Below are 21274 nucleotides of genomic sequence, written 5' to 3' on the forward strand. Positions count from 1 at the left end.
GAGCACGCCCGCGATTTCAGGCATCTGCGTCTGCGCAGATGTGATTTCTGGCATCTGCGCAGACGCGATTTCCGGCACCGCAGAAGTGAGTCCCTGTCCCGTGGGGTGCCGGTTTAGCGCAACATGCGGGGACTTGCCGAGCGGGCAGCTCAGATCAGAGGCAGCTCGTGGGCCGGTTAAATGACCCCCGTGGGCCACTTGTGGCCCATGGGCCTTAGGTTGCCTACTCCTGGTTAAGATGCATTTCATGGGATAGTCTTGAGAATGAACAAAATAAAAACAGCAAAGCAATAAAAAGTGCCAAATTTTAATAGTGCCTTTTGTTTAAATCTTAATACCAGGCAGAGGAATTCTGCATATGCCAATCATGGGCGGGGGGGGGCGGGGAGAAATGTCACCTCCCCCCTCTTGGAGCATGCAGTGTGCTTGCTCAGTGTGAGAGGGGAAAATACAGAACACAGGATATCCAAAAATGGCTTTAAAATTCCAAGCAAGCCCCCAGTGTTCTTGGAAACACCGCCAAAGTTCATCAGTGAGCTAGCGATGATGCCCACATGCTGCCTACACAGAGAACCTCTTAACATACTCCTGCATTACGGAGTGGTATTCACCCAGACCTTTTGAAATGAATGCTCCTAACTTAGCCATGTTCATTAATTTCAGTGGTTCTCTCTGAGTAAAACATAGCTGAATACCGCCCACAGTGCAGCACCCATAATCCACCAGCCCTGTGACTCAGGCAGCAGCAGCCCTTCCCACTGCCAGTCCCCAGGCATCCCTTCCAGAGAGGAGTCGGATTCCTCTCGTGCTGCTTACAACAACAGCTTGGGGGCACAAGGCAAGGCTGGGATGACGAACCTTTTCCAGCGTGGTGCTGCATTCCTTCATGGGTGGGGTGGGAGCAGCTTGCCAATGACGCACATGGCCAGAGGCAAAACACTGGGCAGACCACTGGATGTGGCTGTTCTCCGTACAGCAAGTTGCATTCTTCCAGCCATACAGTACAGTGGTACCTCGGGTTAAGAACTTAATTCGTTCTGGAGGTCCGTTCCTAACCTGAAACTGTTCTTAACCTGAGGTACCGCTTTAGCTAATGGGGCCTCCCACTGCCGCCGCCCGATTTCTGTTCTCATCCTGAAGCAAAGTTCTTAACCTGAAGCACTATTTCTGGGTTAGCGGAGTCTGTAACCTGAAGCATACGTAACCCGAGGTACCACTGTAGTTAGAAGGTTCTGTGCACACTCTTATCTCTCCTTCCTTCATCCAGGCAAGCAAAAGGCATCAGAGTTCAAGGACACATTCCAGCGATGCCAGAGCCCTAGAGGAGGATGCTGAGCACAGCTGAGGATGCGTGCAACTTGAAGAGAGGGGCATGTGGCGCGGGGGAAATCCCATGGACTAGACAGGCAGGCCTGGTGGACCACGCTGGACCTGGGGATCCTCATCCCTGCATTATGAATTGACATTTATTTGCAGTCAACGGACCATTAGAATGTTTTATAACATCTCTGGGTTTTACAACATCCTTGTATTGAGACCCACCCACAGAGCACCCTGGGCAGGAGAGGAAATGCAACCCTCTTGGGACAAGGACAATAGACTTTTGCCAATGAACTGAAGGAGCAGCACACGCAGCAAGTGGAGACATTGACTGCAGCCACCTCCAGGGGCTCACTCAGTAGGGCAAGAAGCAGGGAAGCAGGAGAAGGAAGTTTGAGCCCCACCAGGAGAAGCAAATATAGCTCCACTCACATGCTCGGTCAAAAGCAATTGTGTTAGGGGCAAGAGAGGTTGAGACTCCAAACCCACAGGCAGTATAATCACCACAGAGCACTTCTCTTCCCCATCTCCTCAAGCAGTAAGCAGTTGGACACATCATGGAGCAGTCATATTCTCCAGCCCAAAGCATAGATGCCAGGAGGGGCTCTAGCCAGGTGGAACAGCAGAGGTCCCAGGTTGAAATCAGGGAAATAATCTTTAGGCAGGCATCCTCCCTATGAACTGAAATCATTTTTGGTTTGGCAAGCATATGGTTTAGTTCCCTATGTCTGTTTTTAAATTTTTCATTGATTCTATCAAAGATGGTGGTTATATGTGTCTTAGTTTCTTTTTAATATTCTTCCTTTGCAATGCGAAAATGCTAAGAAAGCTGCTTGTGTTTTTTGGTGTTCACTTTTTGATGAACAAATTCACTTTTCTCTCCTGGTAGAAATTCCAGACTTCCTGAGTGAGGATGAATGCAAGTTAATTATCCACTTGGCTCAGCTGAAAGGGCTGCAGAAAAGTCAGATTCTGCCCACAGATGACTATGAGGAAGCAATCGAAATGATAGATATCAGCCAGATGGATATATTTAATCTACTGGACCACAACCAGGATGGACAGCTGCAGCTCAAGGAGGTATTGAGAAGAGGATGGGTTGATATTCTTGATTCATAACGCCTAATGTTTATTCTCCTTATTGGCAAACTCTTAACTGTCATATCATTGAATGCCAGCTTTTCAGCATCTGTTCTTGTTTGTTTAGGTTTCTTAGATGCGCTATTCACTTCTTGCTCCCGTCATTTCTTTGCCAGCTTTCTTGGATTTCAGTTACTTTTCCAAGTTTTTGAATAATAAAGTTTGACAATTGTTAGAATATATAAAACTTATGCTCACTTATATGTGGATCTTAAACCTTTTAACAACATTTAATTAAACACAGCTGGATCGATTGCCAAATCAAGCTGAAAAAAATAATTATCTGCGCCCTTACCATTCTCCAGTACTTTATTGTCCTTCTGGAAGCCCACCGCATATGGCCAGATGTAGTGCTAAACCATAGTATAAGTGCTATGGGAACAAGCATGGGCTTCCCCTGGACTTTCACCCACCTATCCTGCAACACAGTACAAGTTCTCCTAAGTGCAGTATTTGTGTGTGTGGATATACACTGGATTCAGTTTTACATTCTCACCTATAGTTACCAAGAAAGCAAACTCTTTGCAATTTCAGGTACTGACACACACCCGTCTAGGAAACGGCAGGTGGATGACGCCTGAGAGTATCCGGGAGATGTACTCTGCCGTGAAAGCAGACCCAGATGGCAATGGTGAGATTAATGCTGCCTTCTGATAGACTGTGCATTGTAGCTGTCCTAATTGTTAGTTTGTTTTGTTGTGTATATTAAGAATGCTTAAATGCCCCAGTGGATGTGCTGTTGTGTATTTTAATGATGTGTTGATTGTATAGTTGTAGGATGCTTAGAAGCCATTTGGGCATCTAAGCGGTATATAAATTAATAAATGATTATAGGCATGTGCAGATCGGGGCTTTGGTTTCTGCATGAAGGGGGATTCCGGGTCATTGGAATTGCGACCAAGAAGGCCCTGCTGCATCTTTCCACCCCGCCCCATAAAGGTAAAGGGACCCCTGACCATTAGGTCCAGTCGTGGCCGACTCTGGGATTGCGGTGCTCATCTTACTTTATTGGCCGAGGGAGCCGGCATACAGCTTCCGGGTCATGTGGCCAGCATGACTAAGCCGCTTCTGGTGAACCAGAGCAGCGCACGGAAATGCCGTTTACCTTCTCGCTGGAGCAGTACCTATTTATCTACTTGCACTTTGACGTGCTTTCGAACGGCCAGGTTGGCAGGAGCAGGGACCGAGCAACAGGAGCTTACCCCATGGCGGGGATTCAAACCACCGACCTTCTGATCGGCAAGCCCTAGGCTCAGTGGTTTAACCCACAGCGCCACCCCGCCCCATAACACACCACAAATAGAAAGAACCTTCACATGGAGGGAGAGAGGCATTGCCTGAGCCAGGCTGGGCAAGGTATAAAGGCAGCGGTAATGTGTACAGTGTGCACACAAAATCATATATTTGTTTTGCTTCAATAGTAAAAGAGTTGCCTGGAGATGTAGTATGCTTCTCAGCATGCACTCCACCAGCACAGAAGATCCACTCTTTTGAGACAGTGCCTTTTTGTGTGCTTCTTGCTGGGCAGTTGGAAGCAGAGGTCAATTTTCTCCATCAGATTTCCCTCCAGCCCCTCGGCTTTAGGCTAGAGGTTCGATGGTTCCAGGAGCCTTCCAAGCATCCCGCTGGCCTCTTCAGACCTCCTGCTGCCCGGATGTGCGCTGCGATCTCTCCTGCTCTAATTAGAGTGCCTTCAAGTTGAACGCCTCTCCGTTTCCTAATCAAATTAAGTCAGCGGGCAGAGTGCACCCACTCACTGCCAGGTTGCCTGATGATCTGCACGGCCCTGGAGAGGTTGCTTTGGAGTGGGAAAGAGCACTTTGGTGAATGGAGGACGGGGCTCCAAATCCGGTGTGTAAGCCCTCGCCCTGGTGCCCTCTGGGCTTGTGACGTCTTTGGCAGAGACCAGGGAGGATGCACTGTTTGGTTTTTTCAGCACTGTAAACACCACTGAACTAAAGAGCTTCAATTAAGGTCTCGGTGCCCCGTCTAGGGTGTCCTCACTTTCGGAGGGCTGCTGTTTCCATTGTAAGCAACGTGGCAGCAAGAAAGCCAAGGGTCATAACCTGGATGTGGTGATAGATCATGGAAGGCTGAAGCTGATGATGGAATAGTGGGTAGAAAATGTGTGCATGCACTGGAAATAAATGATGATCATGGCTGTCCTAAGCTGACCTCTCCCCCCAAATCTATTCCCTTTGCTTAAGAGAATTAAGTGTAGACTAGGACTGTTGTTCTGTTGGTGTTTGTGTGTACATGGCAATTTGCTTAGAATTTAGCCTCTAGAACAAAATTGGGGTTTATGTTTGTTTTTAAAACCTTTAGCCTTTCTGGTGGGGAGGAGGCTGGAACAGAAACATGGAAGTGTCTGTAGGACTCCAGCGCTCAAGGGCAGTGCTGCTATAACCTACATTGCTGTCCCGTCATCTAAGCCTCTAATCATGTCCCTTTTTCTCCAAAATATTTATTGTGCCCCCAGTACTCCATAGAGAGGCATATTTGTTTGCCCAGTACACAGAGAAAGCATTTGGGTGCTCCCTATATTTGATGCTCCAATTTATTATGCACATACAGTGGTAGTTAGTTAGTTAGTTAGTTAGTTAGTTAGCCAGACTTGAAGCTTTCAGTGTTTCTCATTCATTGTTAGTCTTGCCAGTTTCCTATTTTAGTTACTCATGTGTGCACAGCATTTGAGCCACCAATGCCAAACTTGCAGTACAGTACTGAAGTATAGGACCAATTCAGATATCTCAGCTTATTATGCCGAGATACACACAAATCTTGTGCCTGAGCACTCTGTCCTTGCAGAGTCCCTTCTCGCCTCCCTTCTTCATATGCTGTGGTTGAACACACACACACACACACACACAGATTGATTAGCCATATTTTCCTATTATATCTGAACCAGGAAACGATGGTTACCAGGTTCAGAATAACCAGAATCTTAGGAACATCAAAAGAGCCTTCTGGATGAGGCCAATGCCCCATTTGCGTCCTCCATCCTGTTTGCACGGTGGCCAACCACATGTCTGTGAGAAATCTGAAAGCAGGACCTGAGTGCAGCAGCACTCTGCCTGCCCACTTGTGATTCCCAGCAGCTGACATTCAGAGGGATGCTGCCTTCGACTATGGAGGTAGAAACAGCCATTGTGGCTAGTAGCCTGGTTGGTTTATATTCCTGGTTTGTTTTGAGCCCTATAACCATATTTCCTGGTTTGGATGCACTGGCTCATTATGGTTACTTAATCCAGGAGGCATTCAGTCACAGTGCACTGGGAAAGGAAAGGGGCAGCTCTACCAGAGTGACTGAGGAAGCCACCTATGATGCTGGCCTCTGCTAGCTGGCTCTCTCAGCTAGTCACCTTCTCCTGATGTGTCACAGACAGTGAGAAAACAGGCAAAGAGGCAAACCGTCAAGGCCATGCACTCCAGCAGGAGAGCACATGTCTCTCCTTATGTGACTCATGCACACTGGCAGCTTTTGCTTGAGTGGACAACGAGCAGTGGTGAGCCCCCTGCCTCCCCAATCCATTCTGAAGGGTCTCCCGTCCCCCAGGAGCACATTTGGGGAGTGTGTGAGAGGCTGATGACCAGAAGGGGGAACGACTGAAAATTGCTTCTCTCCCTGTTTGGCTGACAGAAGCAATCAGCTGGGCGATAATATTGGAAACTTTTAAGATCACCAGTCTCTCAAAAACCATCAGATAGATAGATAGATAGATAGATAGATAGATAGATAGACAGGGTAAAAAATTCCTTTCGACCATGTGCCATTTTAAATTCAAGTATTGGTATACAGTTTTCCCAAATGAGTGTTTTGCCAGTTTTAAAATACATTTACAATACAATAATCTTTATTGTCATTGTCCCATACAGAACAACGAAATTGAAAAATCTACATAAGACATTCAAAAACCAACAAGCCTGCTATCCCAATCTGGTTAGCCCCCTAAAAACTCTGATACCCCATTTTTAAAAACAATATACTCCCATACAGACTCCTTACAGTGTGTTTAAAACCAAAATCACATTTGGGTAGAAACTGTTTCTCAGGTGGCTAGTCCTAGTCTTTATAACCCTGTACCTTCTTCCAGAAGGCAGAAGCTGAAAGCGATCATTTTCAGAGGTACCACAAGTGAACATTGGAACAGGCAAACCTTTTCTGTCCTTCATATATTTTTCATGTCAGAAGCATGGCTTAGTCCCATTACCTTGTGATACGCAATGGAGAGCCAGCATGGTTCAGTGCCTTATGTGTACGTCTTGGTGTCTTCGAGATTTTGGGAGCAGTCATAATACAAATGATTCCTGGGCATGCACTGCTGATCTTCAGTTGTGTTTTTGGTCCCTCAGTGCTCACCTCTAGTATTTGTAACCTGGAAGCTGTGAACTAGGTGCCAGCCTCTTCATTTGGAAGGGCAGTCTTCTCCTTCGGTGGTCTTTCTGCAGTCAAGCAATGCCTAACTAAACTGCCATTCAGAACCTTCTAGGCCTCTAGCTGGGAAATAGGCACTCTGGCTCCCCTCAGCTAAAAAGTCATGGTTGTGTTGTCACTTTCCAAGGGGAGGGGAAAGAGCCCTTCCACTCAGTTCTCCACTGACTGCTGTGACAGCAGCAGTAGGAATCTTTTTCTTTGATGGGGTTTTGTCTTATTTCCCCCCTCAAGTTGTTGGCTTTAGTTTTTCACTTGGCTTCTTTTTTCTTCTGGTGTCATAACGTCATTGCTAAGTTTTTCCCCTGGTCAGAAATAGTTATTGCCCTCATGAGAGCTTCCCTGTGGCATCTGTGGTGCATCAGCTATCATTTAAAAGGTGCCATATGTGTGACACATATCCAAACTCGTATACTTTCCTCCTGCTAAAGGCAGAGCGGATTATGGTAGTGGTTGCTAGAAGGTTAGCTCTGATTTGGCGTCAACCGTTGCAGCATGTTGACAAATACCTGAATGCTCTGCAACATAATAGCCAAGACCGGGCTCAGGGCGGCTAACAACCAATAATAAAAACAAGTTGATTAAAATACAATTTAAAAAACAAGATTAAAATACAACATTAAAATATTAAGATGCAGCCTCTTCACAAGAGGAGAAAGGAAAAAGAAAGAGGGGAAGGGGATCAAGTTGATTCCAAGCCAAAGGCCAGGCGGAACAACTTTGTCTTACAGGCCCTGCAAAAAGAAATCAGATCCTGAAGGGCCCTGGTCTCATGAGACAGAGCGTTCCACCAGGCCGGAGCCAGTGTTGAAAAGGCCCTGGCTCTGGTTGAGGCTAATCTAAGCCTGTGCTTTCTTCTCATTCTTCCGTTAGGTGTGCTGAGTTTGGAGGAGTTTAAGCAGCTGAACATTCGGGATTTTCACAAGTATATGGGCAGCCAAAAAGTGAAGATGAGTGACCTGGTGCGGAATAGCCAGCACACGTGGCTGTATCAAGGCGAGGGAGCCCACCACGTCATGCGCTCCATACAGCAAAGGTAAGAGGGACTCACAGATATTTAAAACAGAGAGAGGTTCGCCATTCCTTGCAGCCATACTAGGATCCCACTCGGTTTTATTATATTAGGGAGTTCTCAACTGATTAAAAAGTGTTTCTGTATTATGAATTGCCTGGATTTTTTAAGTTATCAATTAAAATTTAAACACGCATGGGCTCCTTTAAAGGTGCTAAAAGAATGTGATTACTGATAAGGGCATAGTAACTTGAAATGCTCAGTTACACTTTGAAAAGGCTTTTTAAAAAATCTCATTCCCTGAACACCTAACCACACAGTGATGCAACCAAAGTGAGGCAGTGATGCAGCTCAGCGCCAAACTACTAGACAGTATATTAAATGTGTATGTGCATTCAACAGGTCTTGTCCTTACTTTAAGATAAACCAATGTAGGAGAACAGTGGTGCACAGGAAAGTTTTTAATCCTTTCCTCCTGTGCTCCAGTTCCAGTGAAAATCTACCCCACCCCTGCCTAGTAGGCATTTGCCCTGGGAAGAAAATTGGCACTAACACCAGTAGAAGCCTCTTCCTACGGAACTGGGAGTGCAGTCTTAAGCGTGTTTATGCTGAAGTAAGTCCCATTGACTTCATTGAGACTGCCTAGAAAGCCTGCTTAGGACGGCAACCTGAAAGCACCTGCTCTTTTTGTTTTTTGGGTTGTTGGGGGGTTTTTTTTGCAAAAAATGCTTAGATGATAGTGAAAGTGACTGTCCTTCCTGAGGTTAACTTCCATGCTTCTTTATGTGTGAGGCAGGGTTTTCTCCATTCAAAAGAAAGATGCTTCTCTTCCATTTGATCATACAAGTGATCAAATCCATTGTCAACTGGCAACTTACAAAAAAGAATCCCAATTATGTTTTGTAAATAAACATTGAAAAGATCTCTCTGTGTGTGTTTACACACACACACACACACACACACACACGCCACAGGAGGAGCAAATGTAAATATGATGATGATTAATTCAATTTATATACTGTACTGCCCTTTATCAAAAGATCCCAGGGCAGTGTCCAACATTAAGAACACATTTTTTGGAGCACAATAATAAAAACATAATAAAAAGCATAATTATATTCTATATCATTGACTTAGATAGCTGCTGTGAATGCCAGTTGCTTACCATCCTGAACTTGTCAAGTAAAACCTTTCTGTCCCTAGAGGTGTTCACATGTTACATTCAACAAGTGTATGATCTGTGTTGAGCTGTGCATTTGTACAGTTAGTAACATTCAACATGTATACAGTCTGTGTACTTACGTGCACAGTGACAGCCGTACAAACCCACAAGCGCACACTCTTACACTTACATGTGTGGAGACAGCTTATACAGTGGTACCTCGGGTTACATACGCTTCAGGTTACAGACTCCGCTAACCTAGGTTAACAACTTTGCTTCAGGATGAGAACAGAAATCGTGCTCTGGTGGCACAGCGGCAGCAGGAGGCCCCATTAGTTAAAGTGGTGCTTCAGGTTAAGAACAGTTTCAAGTTAAGTACAGACCTCCGGAACAAATTAAGTACTTAACCCGAGGTACCACTGTACCTACGTTCAGTGTAATGTGTAAACAGGTACCCTATCCCAGGGCAAAGGGGATGACAGTGGCATGTGGGGACATTGGTTTAGTAGCAAGTATAGTTTAATAGTTCAACAGGCATGTCTCTGCTTCTCCTTCTTTAGGGTGATTCACTTAACCCGTCTGCCCTCTGAGATTGTGGAGCACAGTGAACCCCTGCAGGTGGTGCGATACGACCAAGGCGGGCACTACCATGCCCACATGGACAGTGGACCGGTGTTCCCTGAGACTGCCTGCAGTCACACCAAACTGATTGCCAATGAAACTGCTCCATTCGAGACCTCGTGCCGGTTAGTCTAGAGCCTGAAGAGGAAACTAACCATCTGTAATCTGTTCTTTCCCTGTTACTCCATGTTTTGTTCTGAAACAGAGACTCCATCATGTTTTTAGGGACATAAACATTCAAGTGCAAATCAGCTGGCCTCCCTTAACCATGGAGAGGTCAAAGAACACAGCATGCATGCATGCACAGCTTTCCAGTTATAAGTTAGCGAAGAGGAATACTCAGCTATTCCTCCAGAACATCGTGCTTCTCTATGTGGAGGCTTTTTATGCACCTGAAGACTGTTGGCGATAGGCAGGGGCAAAATTTCTCTTACTCTGCCTGTGATGGTATTATTTGAGTCTATAACCATGGTTCTGCTCTAAACCTGAGGTTTGTTCTTCTGTAACCTCAGTTGCTTTGCTGTTTGTTGTATACATTTGCTCAGGGTGGGGGCACAGAACAGAGCATGTTTTTACTTTCTGACCTGTGAGTTGGCCCGAGAGACTCATGTAGGAATTATGGGATGTCAGTCCCACTGAATTCATATAGGATTGCAGCCTAGGTCACAAAAATGGGGGATTAACTTGTGAGTAGATGGGCATGAAATCGTAACTTCTAAGTATAGTATTTTACTGTTGCATTGCAAACCTGAAGGGGAGGGCTAAGCAATTTCAATAACTTTGAAGCCTAACCTGTGCTAATGGCTCCTGCCTTTTACAGCTACGTGACAGTTCTGTTCTACCTAAATAACGTGACCGGAGGAGGAGAGACCACTTTTCCGATAGCTGACAATAGGACCTATGAAGAGCTGGTAATGTTCTGTCCTTCTTTGTGGCCTGTTTTTCTTGGAAAACTCTGTTTTCTTTGAGTACTTGTGTTAAACATGAAAACCTGGTAGATGGCTGAGAAACCGTACTTTTCCATGTATAAGACGCCCCCATGTAAAAGGACTCCCCCTATTTTGTGGGACTCAGATTTAAGGAAGTGGGGGGAGATGGAGAGTTATTGAGCTTTTTGGGGGGAGGATTGCCTAGTTGCCGCAGCGTCAGCCAATTAACACCAGCCCTTGACGCAGCAACCAATACCACGCCCAATAGTCGCTGACAGCCGCAGCAGCAACCAATCAAACATCCACCCTATGCACTACCCATGTATAAGACGACCCCACTTTTTAGCATCATTTCTAAAGAAAAAAACCTAGTCTTATACATGGGAAAGTATGGTAATCTGCAGACCTTTTGTTAGTGAATGTGTTACAGGGGCATCTTCTCCTGTTGCCCCTGTTTTTTGCAATGCTCTCCCTGATACCATATAGGAAACACCAGCAGTTACCTGCTTCAGACATCTTTTAAAGATGTTTCCCCACTCCCGGTTTCCCCTGATCATTAAATTGGATCCTGTCTTTTTGATACTACAATGCTTGTTGCACTCTTGCTGCTGTTTTAATGGTTTTATGTTATATTTGTAGCATTGCCCATAGATATAGATCAGAGCTTTCCAAACTGTGTGTCGTGACACGTTAGTGTGTCAGCTGCAGTGTGCAGGCGTGTTGCGTGAACGCTCCTCATGCTCATTCCAGGGCAGGAAAAGGGTTAGTTTAACCTCCGGCTTGCTATTAAAACTGAATTACTGTGTCGCAAGATGATGTGAAACTGAATTACTGTCTTGTGAAATGATGCATGTCTGAAAAGTGTGTCACCAACATGAACAGTTTGGAAAGCTCTGCTATAGATATAGGGCACCTTTTTAGTTAATTCAAGATTATTGGAAGTGTTTAGTCTGATAAGGGAAGTCCAAGTCTGCCTCCAGGTGTGTCAGTTCATGGCACAATAATTGCGCTGTACTAATATGTTGTAGGTGGGTGGGGATCCACATGGTTTTATTCAAGATAACACCCCTGTTACAAGGAAATCACTTCCTCTCAGCATTCAGTTAACAACATTTTGTTTCTAGAAAAATTGCAGCTTATTATATGGCATATGGTTGCATCAATATACCTGCTGTTTTGTGCTGCAGATTTTGGATGTGCAAAACAAATCCTTGCTCCACTCTCCTCCTCACCAGCCCATGTTATTTTCTGAACTCCTAAAAGATTCCCACCCCTTTTTTTATTCTCTAGAAGTTGAGGTGAATGCTCCCTTACTATACCATGCAAACATGAGAGTACTGAAGTAGCCCTTCAGCTGCTGACACCACCAAGCACCGGTGTCTTAGCACTGTGATTTTTATATATATATATATATACTCTTTTTAAGGCCAGATGCTTTATTTCACCTGCAATGCACACCTCCCCATTAATTTCAGTGGAACATACTTCAAAATATATGTACTTGAGCATGACAGGTGAAGTATGCAAACATCCTGTCAGGACTGGTCGTTGTCCTCTTCAGATCACCACACAAATGCTTCTTGTTCTTTTATAACTTTTTATTGCGTATTAACAAAACATTCTTATAAACGGTTCTTAACTATTATTCCTCAGAGTCACTTCTTTCAGATACCTTCTGAGCTCTGCTTCTCCATGACCAGCCACTCTCAAAATGGCGAAGGCGCCCTTCCCTTCGCTTTCCCGCTCTTTTTCCTAACCTCCTGGCTAGAGCTGGCTTGTATCTCCCCTCCTCCCAATCTGAGCTAGAACTGAACCCTTGCCTTTCCTGGGAACAGCCGGTCCCTCCCTGTTGCTCTCTTCTCTTCAATTCACTGCTCTCCTCCCCCCCTTGGGGAATGCTTTCTCCCTCTGGGAAACTGGAATCTTCTAACTCTAACTCTTCCCTGACACATCCTATAACTATAAAATGTTCCACATGGTTTGTTTCATTTCTGAGGTTTGTTTTTTTTAAAAAAAATCCCACCTCTCCTTAAAATCAAGACGGCTTGAAAAAATACGGAGCTGTTCTATGTAAATAGGAACATATGTAATGCTAGTATAGGAGGTCCTGTGCCTTGATTGATTTATTTGTGGTTGATTTGTTAAGTTCCTGGCACGCAGCACAATAAGCGTTATTTCCCATTTTCTCTTCCAGTCTCTCATCCAGAATGATATTGACCTACGTGACACTCGTAAACACTGTGATAAGGGAAACCTACGTGTAAAACCCCTGCAAGGCACTGCTGTTTTCTGGTACAATTACCTGTCAGATGGAGAAGGTAATCTGTCCTCTCGTGGCAATCGTCTGCCAGGATGTCTGAGCTGCATTGCCCAGTGTGGTGTAGTGGTTAAGAGCGGTAGTCTCGTAATCTGGTGAATTGGGTTCGCTTCCCTGCTCCTCCACATGCAGCTGCTGGGTGACCTTGGGCTAGTCATACTTCTTTGAAGGCTCTCAGCCTCACTCACCTCACAGATTGTTAGTTTTGGGGGAGGAACGGAAAGGAGATGGTTAGCCACTTTGACACTCCTTAGGGTAATGATAAAGCGGGTTATCAAATCCAAACTTTTCTCTTCTTCATGCCAATTTGCTAGCCAGGGGTCAATAATTGAAGGAATCCCGGGGGTTGAGCTGTTGTCATGTGAAACCTGGCTTCTCTCAGGAGTGGTTCATGGGTTCTTATTTCCTTGCAGGCTGGGTTGGCGACCTAGATGAATATTCTTTGCACGGAGGCTGCTTGGTCACCGAAGGAACCAAGTGGATTGCCAACAACTGGATCAACATTGATCCCAACAAGAGGCGACAGCTCCAGTTCCAAGAGGAGATGGCTCGATATACAAACAGTGCGGATGAGGACCAAAGCGAGTGGACTGTGGACAAATCCTACAGCAACGTACATGTGGAGCTGTAGTGCTTGGAGATGCCTTTTCGTGGACTTGGAAGAAACTTTTTTTGCACTAGCCATTTTCAGCCCTCTAATCTCCCACTTTCCCCCCATCCCCGCATATCTCAGCAGAGATTGCTAGCTGCGCTCCAGCCTAGACTGGAGAAAACAAGGGACTGGATAGGGAGGTATGGTCTGGAATGCACTGTGAAAGAGAACTGGTGAGGCAGGAGAAATGATCGCGGCTGGGTTGTTAGGGTGCAGTTCTCACCTGCATCTTTTTTTTAATGTCTGGCTTTGGTTCTGGGTCTCTGAGCGAGCCTTCCCCATGGCATGTGCAGTCAGTTAGCCTCCAGGTTTGTTGCTCTTCTTCATCCTGAGCCATTTCCCCCCGCTGGAATGCAGTTCTTCTCCTTGAGCTGGGTTTGCAGCTCTCTTCCTGGCACCTGCCCACCTGCTGCCACAAGATCTCGTAAAGCAGCAAAACTGATCTCAGAAAGTGTCTCTTCTCATTCTAGGTGGTTCTCTAGGGGGCAAAAGCTGTCGCTCCTAGCACTCACAGGCACAAGTACATAATAATAGGTAAACTTTATGTAAGGGGGTCTTGAGCAGCTGTATGTTAAGGAAGTTTCAGGATTGAAGGTGCTGGAGTCATTCCAGATGATTTCTAATGCTCATGGAGAATTTTTCTCAGGGTCAGACTTGGTTCTGAATAAGGACATGGTTCTGAAATATTTATTGTGTTGATTATCGGGGGGGGGTGTTCAAGTGTGCAATAGCAGCTGGTGTGCTGTATTTGTTGAGATTTTCATTTCAGTAACTTGATTTGTGTGCTCGGTTGGGTTTTCCCCCCTCTGTGAATCTGTTTGGAAGGAGTTTTCTCCCACCCCCAGACATGTTCCACTCCATTTAGTGTCTGGTTTGGGCCAACAGCATACTCACATCATGTTCCTTCTTGCAGATGGATATATACAATCATGAACGTAAGAAGATTCCTGTTGGATCAAACTAAAGGCCCCTGTGTACCAGCAGCCTGCTTTCCACAGTGGCCAATCAGATTCCTCTGAAAAGCAGGGCATGAAACTGATCAGGACATGAAACTGATAGTCCTTTTCCATTGTTGCTGCTCAAGAGACAGTAGGGATGCGGGTGGCACTGTGGTCTACACCACTGAGCCTCTTGGGCTTGCCAATCCGAAGGTCAGCAGTTTGAATCCCCGCAACAGGGTGAGCTCTCGTTGCTCTGTCCCAGCTCCTGCCAACCTAGCAGTTCGAAAGCACACCAGTGCAAGTAGATAAATAGGTATCGTTGCGGCGGGAGGGTAAACGGCGTTTCCGTGCGCTCTGGTTTCCGTCACGGTGTTCCAATGTGCCAGAAGCAGTTTAGTCCTGCTGGCCACATGACCCGGAAAGCTGTCTGTGGACAAACGCCAGAAAGTGAGATGAGTGCCGCAACCCCATAGTCGCCTTTGTCTAGACTTAACTATCCAGGGGTCTTTCACCTTTACCTTTTTGCTCAGGAGACACATGGCATCTGAACATGGAGAGCGGGATTCAGCTAATGAGTCCCATCAAGGGAAGCCCTGTGCAAGGACTGTCGCTTTGCACCCTCTGAAATTAGTTCTGGGGGAATTGGGAGAGCCCCTGGAACAACATGCGGAGGGAGAAAAGGAGGGATTATTCCACAAGGCAACCCAAAATGCTTGATGGAGTAATCACCTAAGTGCAATGTTGAATTCCTCCCTTAGCTTTCATATAGCCATCATGGGTAGTTGTTGATTGCCTTATCCTGCATGAATTTGTCTAATCCTCTTATAAAACTATCTAAACCAGTGGCCATCATCTTGAATGCCATAAATGTATTATTCATTGTGTCCAGAGGTACTTCCCTTCAGTTTGTCCAGAATCTCTTCTGCACCATGCATAATTTTACAAACCTCTTTCATGTTTCCCCTTACTCAATTCCCTGCTCCCCAAACTAAAAAAACACCCCAAGCAACAGTCCTTTTCTGCACCTGTTCCAGCTCTACAATATCTTTTTTGAGATGAGGCTAATCAGAGAGGCTTTCCCCCTGTAATTGAACTTGAAGCGTGAGCCAGAGTTGGCCCTTTTCCCTTCTGTGTTGGCCTGAGGATATATTTCTTTCTAATAGGTGTCTGTAATAAAAAGGAAGCGGTGTTGGAAAAGGAGATGAATTGGAAAGATAAAGTGGAACTTCAGTAAGATACAGAGAAGATTCCTGTAGCATTCAGTGAGACCACAGGAAGCTTGTGACTGTAGACAAACACTTTCATCGCTGTTAGGAAAGCTGGGATTAATTGTGTGGTGTTTTTAATATATAATTGAAAGATGATTTCCAGTTACAAAATCCCTCACTGTTCGACATCTTGACATAGGGCAAAATGCAGGCTTTGGCTGTAGACATCACTGTAGAGAAATGAGATCTTTTTGCTTTGGGCCTTGCAGTTCATAGTTTGTAATAAGTTGTATCCTTTAGGAAAGCTATCCACATTTAACCCAAAATATATGGATCTATCTGCCATGTAGCTCTCAGTGCTGGTGTTGGAAATCCCAGACTGGCTGCTCAATCCTGATGAGCAAATATATACCGTATTTTTTGCACCATAACACTCACCTTTTTCCTCCTAAAAAGTAAGGGGAAATGTCTGTGCGTGTTTTGGAGGGAATACCTACGGGTGGCATGCCTACGGATTTTCCTCCTCTAAAAACTACGTGCGTGTTATGGTCGGGTGCGTGTTATAGAGCGAAAAATACGGTAATTGTCTTGTCCCCCCGCCTGCACAAATACTTTTATTTTGACATGATTGTTTCCTCCTGATGCCTTGAGGTTTGTGAAGTAGACAAAGCTGCCTTTAAGGTGGCCGTCTTGCAGCTAGTTATCTAGCCGGGTGCCTCCACTGCTGTCCAAAGGATGCTAAGTTGTATGGCATTTTCCTTGCTTTGATAAGTTGCCATTCCTACACGGTAGCTCTCCCTGAAGACAGAAACTGATGTTATTGTGGAATGTTGATTGTTGTATATATTGAGTCAGTTTATGTCGGCAGCAAGTGAATTTCCATTCCAAGGAATAAGTGCATCCCATGCATCCCTTTTTACTGGGGTCCTTGTTGATTGCCTTAGTTAGAGACCTGTGCAACCTGTGACCTTCCAAGCCAAACACAACCCACCAACCTGGCAGATGCTGAAAAACTTCCCCACTCTGCCACCTTATTTTTGTAGTCCCAGGCAGGTCCCGGTGGCTTATAGTCAGCTTGGTGGGTCACGAGTTGTGTAGATCAGCTTTAGTAGTGTGCTTTATAACGCAGAAAGGTTAAGGTTTGTGACCACTACATGGCCCTGCCAGATGAAAAAATGTCACCCCAGTCCTCCACAATATCCTTGTAAGTTTCATTGATTTTGCTGCAGGTTATTTTAATGAAATAGGCCTAAGGTTGCGACTTTACTGCAGTCCCGCTGCAAGGTTTTGTGGGGTGGGGAGAGTGAAGTAGGTGTTCTTCTGATAGGATGCAACGAGGATTCAGTATCCCTTGAAGCGTCTTGCTTTCCCTGGTTTGACTTTGGAAATTTAACCGCTTAGCAGATAGTTTACATGCCAATTTAAAGTTCTTAGAGGTCCCCTTTAGGAACTGTTTAATAAGAAGAATCTAGACTCAGCTCAAAGGTCCTGTCTCATTTAGTACTTATGAAATGCCAAAAGGCTGGACATGAAATAGACCTCCTATTTTGCTGTTCATTCCAAACTAGGACTTTGCAATCTTGTTTTGAGTGTGTTCTTGTGTGTGTGTGCTAGAGAGGCTATTCACCTCTAACTTGAGATATTTATATTTTACTAGCAGAGACTTGAAGTGTAGAAGAATGTAGGGCTTTGATTCAGGTTTAAGAAGCCATGAATTGGATGAGGATGTGATGCCACCTTTTTCCAGTTTGCAACCTACAAAACCAAAAACCCCTGGGCCACGAATGGGGAAGTGCTGCAAGCAGTTGCATGGCCTGTGGATTGTGCAGTATTCCACACCCAGGACCGCATGGCTGTTTGCCTGGGCTCAGCTACCTGTACTGGAGGGGGGGGGAGGGTGGTGTTAGCAGAGAGGTTTGCTTTGTGGAATCATGTCCTTAATTGCCCCAAAGGCATGACATGCGTATCTAAGCCCACAGCTGAACCCTTTGCTAACCTTAGCTAATTTAAGTGACTTGATGTTGCCGGTTGCATTGATAGGTAACTGGTCAGCGTTGGATTTTGTATTTCTGTGTGCTCCCTACACTTGTGTGTTTTGCAAAAAGTTGGTTTTTCCCCCTTATTATTTAATATTTATTTTATTTATTGTTTTCCACACACAGATGTCAGGTAGCTTGTCTAACCTGCAAATAAAAGTTTGAAACCTAGATGTTACCTGTACATTTTCTTTGCGCCTCCCATTCCTCATTGGGGTATGAAGTTATGCATTCCACAGATTACTATTTTCTACTCTTAAGAACTGGGGCACCATCTTATTTTGTAGTGGGGCCCAAAGCAAGTCTCTGTTCATTAGTCTCTCGGTGGCTAGAATTTCCAGGCTTGGTGTTAAACTGCAAGCAATCCCCCCACCCCATTCATTTATTTATTTTCTGCTCGCTCGCTCTCTAACTGTAAGTGATTAAATTGCTTTTTTCTATAAGCATAAGCGATATTTTTGAAAAGTGATGATGCTCTTGCCCGTTTTCCTTTATATCCAGTGGTGTTATTCCTAAAGCATTTAAATTACAAAAGTAAGGTAAAGCCAGATGCAGCTTTTTCTGGGAGTTTACCTTAGTGAAGACCTCACTTGGAAAAACAATATACGTAACTCAGGTGGTTAGGAAGGCCCAACAGAGACTCCATTTTCTCAGGGTCTTGCGAAAGAACCATGTTAAAGAACAATTGATGACCTCTCATATTGTATCACGGTGTGGTACGTTGACTTGACAGCCATGGACAGAAAGTCTTTACAGAAGGTGGTGAACACAGCACGTGATATCATGGGCTGTCGCCTGAGCCCGCTAGACGACATAGCAAGGGATCGGTGCCTTAGGAGAGTGAGAAAAATTCTTGGACGATTCACACCCCAGCTAGCACCTCTTTAATCTTCTACCCTTGGGCAGGAGATATAGAAGTATAATCAGTCGTACCAATAGGCTAAAAAACAGTTTCTATCCGTGGGCTGTTACGCTGCTGAATGGAAAATAATATAGTGCAACTGACTTTCGGGGTTGGTGTGTTGTGCGACAAGCACACGAAGTGCAATGAGACTGAGTGTTGGGGGGGGGGAGGCTCGGTTAATTTCATTGTTCATAGGTTGTACATTGACAATAAAGGTATTATTATTATTATTATTATTATTATTATTATTATTATTATACTCATGAAGGATAAAATCTCTTGTATGCCTCTTACACCATGATCCAGTTTTAGGAGCAAATGCTCCATTTGTAGACCTTTATTGTGAGCCATGTCCTAGTGCTTCAAACACAAAGTTAAAGCAGGCTATAAATTAAAAAAAATAGCCTTTGATTATATTGTGGAAATGACAGGTTGACAGTTTTTCAACCCTGGTCCCACTTTTATTAGCTCCAATCTAGTCACAATCTTGGTTATATTCTGCGAATGCATGTCTTGATATGAAAACTGCATGGGGAATGTTTTTATGGCTTTTTACACAGTCAACTAGGTCACCTTTTTGATAAGTACCAGCCAGATAAATCCTGTATTTAAATTATGCCAGTATCAGAAAGATACTGTCTCTGCACTATATCCAATGTGTGTTCCACCCACAACAGGAGAGGAAAACACATACAGGTAAGAAAACTAAAATCAACCCCACGTGTCCCTGGAAACTCCTTCAGTACAAATCAGGGACTACTGAAAGCAACATCAACACACCACTCACATGTAGAGGGAGTTAATGAACTCAAGGTATTGGAGATGTGGCTGTGGTAGCTACCGCTTCATCACATGTGATGGCCCAGCAACAACCCTGCTGCACCTGGTTCCCAGATAGCCTAAGTTCCACTCAGAGGAAGACCCGTTGAAATGAATGGACCTAAATTAGGTGTGTTGATTAATTTCAATGGTTCTACACTATGAATGGGATCATATGAGCTGTTCAACAGTGGAAGAGAATGTCTTGGAAGGTAACACTGCGTCCTTAAGAGGTTTTTAAGCAGGGAATAGCTGCCCACTTTTGAGGCATGCTAGAGCTGTTGATTTTCTTGCATAGGCTGGTGGTTGAGCTGGATGAACTCTCTGGGAGTTGCTGTAGAGTTCTCCAGAACTCAAAAACTTGCTATCTTGTGGACCTTTTGGTTGGCCTAATAAAGGCATTGCCTGAATAAGAACTTTTTTGGGGGAGCTTTTTTGGGGGGGAACCCTGCGGTGGTGGCTGAGATATACCAGAACGCTGGAAGGACAGGGGGGAAAAAACAAATCCCACCATCATCTACTCTGTGGTCTCAAGATCTCAGCACCCTTTATACATTTGAATGCATGGCTTGCCATTGTCAATCTCATTTAGATAGCTATTTGAACACATGGATTGCCTACCTATATGTATAAATTGGGATGGATGGTAGGGCTGCCATACATCCATACATTACCAGGATAGGGCGGAAGGGACATCCCAAGGGGAATTTCAGGAAGGCAGCAGCTTGTTCTGGATCTTTGGCAAGTTGTGGGTTTTTGGCAACCCTAACTGATGGGAATTTTTTTTAAAAAAATCATTTTCACTTTAAAAATTTATCATCATACACAAATCATAAAAATTTTACAAATAGGATTCTCAGAATCCCCAAACTTCCCTCCACACCATCCGTGGTTTCCTCAGATATTCTTTTCAAACTGCATCGTATCATATTTTCCATATTTTCTTAAATCTCAATTTGAATCATAATTATCGCTTCATTGCAAGTGTTTTTAAAAACCTGCCAATGTTTTCAATTGCTTACAGTGTTCTTTCAAGTAACTTAAATCCCCCCCCCCCACTAACTGATGAGAAATTATCACTGTTAATGTCAGCTGGTAACCTTACTTTTATTTTATTTTAAATTTTATTTTCTTCTTGCTTTGGCACATAAATGTGCATACATTGTGTGTGTGTAAATACATACATATTATGTGTACTGTGTATATAGCTATAACGATATACCTTTCTATTTACCTTTTACCTTAATACAGTATAGCTATGTACGTATAGCTATATTTATCTACATGTATTTAGATAGAGCTGTGCCTTTAAGAAATTATCTTCCGGCCTTTGCCAATCAGTCTCGGCGGCCTGGGAGAGAACTTCCGCTGGCCAATAACATCCCTCCGTGTCTTGGGCGCTCGGAAGAAGCCTCCCAATTGGTTCATGGGGTCTGCGCCCGCGCGCGAAGGAGAGAGGTAGGGCGACCTGGTTTATCGCGATATGGTGGCTTCCGCTTTTGCTTCTCTCCCTCCCGGCGCTGCCACGCGGGTCTCGCCTTTCCCTCTGCGATCGTGTGTGTGTGTGCGCGCGCGCCTTCCCTGCCTCTTTCCTAGGCTATGCATTAGGCTGGAAGCAGCCCCGCGCATTCTGTAGCTTAAACCACGACGGGGCTCTTGGGGGCGCCCAGGTGTTGCTGGGTCAAGACTCCCCCCCCATCCCTGACTTGAACCTCATGCAGCTGCCGACTATAGGTAGCCTCCCTCCGCACTGCCGCATGCATGCCCACTTTCCCTCCTGC

At 44.9% G+C, this 21274-nt stretch overlaps 1 protein-coding gene across 2 annotated transcripts in view; it reads left to right on the forward strand.

Moving 5' to 3' along the window:
• Nucleotides 1-15693, forward strand: part of P4HTM (prolyl 4-hydroxylase, transmembrane) — a 28345-nt gene extending 12652 nt beyond the window's left edge. The window contains exons 3-10 of one of the 2 annotated variants that reach the window (XR_008329120.1): nucleotides 2210-2400; nucleotides 2995-3091; nucleotides 7766-7928; nucleotides 9627-9812; nucleotides 10508-10598; nucleotides 12811-12934; nucleotides 13347-14456; nucleotides 14499-15693. Coding sequence is in view for 1 of the 2 variants with exons in the window: in XM_053378403.1 (XP_053234378.1) it covers nucleotides 2210-2400; nucleotides 2995-3091; nucleotides 7766-7928; nucleotides 9627-9812; nucleotides 10508-10598; nucleotides 12811-12934; nucleotides 13347-13564 (1070 nt within the window). In the remaining variant the exon portion in view is untranslated. Of the gene's footprint in view, nucleotides 1-2209; nucleotides 2401-2994; nucleotides 3092-7765; nucleotides 7929-9626; nucleotides 9813-10507; nucleotides 10599-12810; nucleotides 12935-13346 lie in introns of both variants that reach the window. The other variant, XM_053378403.1, reaches the window with a different exon arrangement.
• Nucleotides 15694-21274: the final 5581 nt, after the last annotated feature.

The sequence above is a fragment of the Podarcis raffonei genome, chromosome 2, assembly GCF_027172205.1.
Source record: "Podarcis raffonei isolate rPodRaf1 chromosome 2, rPodRaf1.pri, whole genome shotgun sequence".
In the NCBI taxonomy this organism is placed as follows: domain Eukaryota; kingdom Metazoa; phylum Chordata; class Lepidosauria; order Squamata; family Lacertidae; genus Podarcis; species Podarcis raffonei.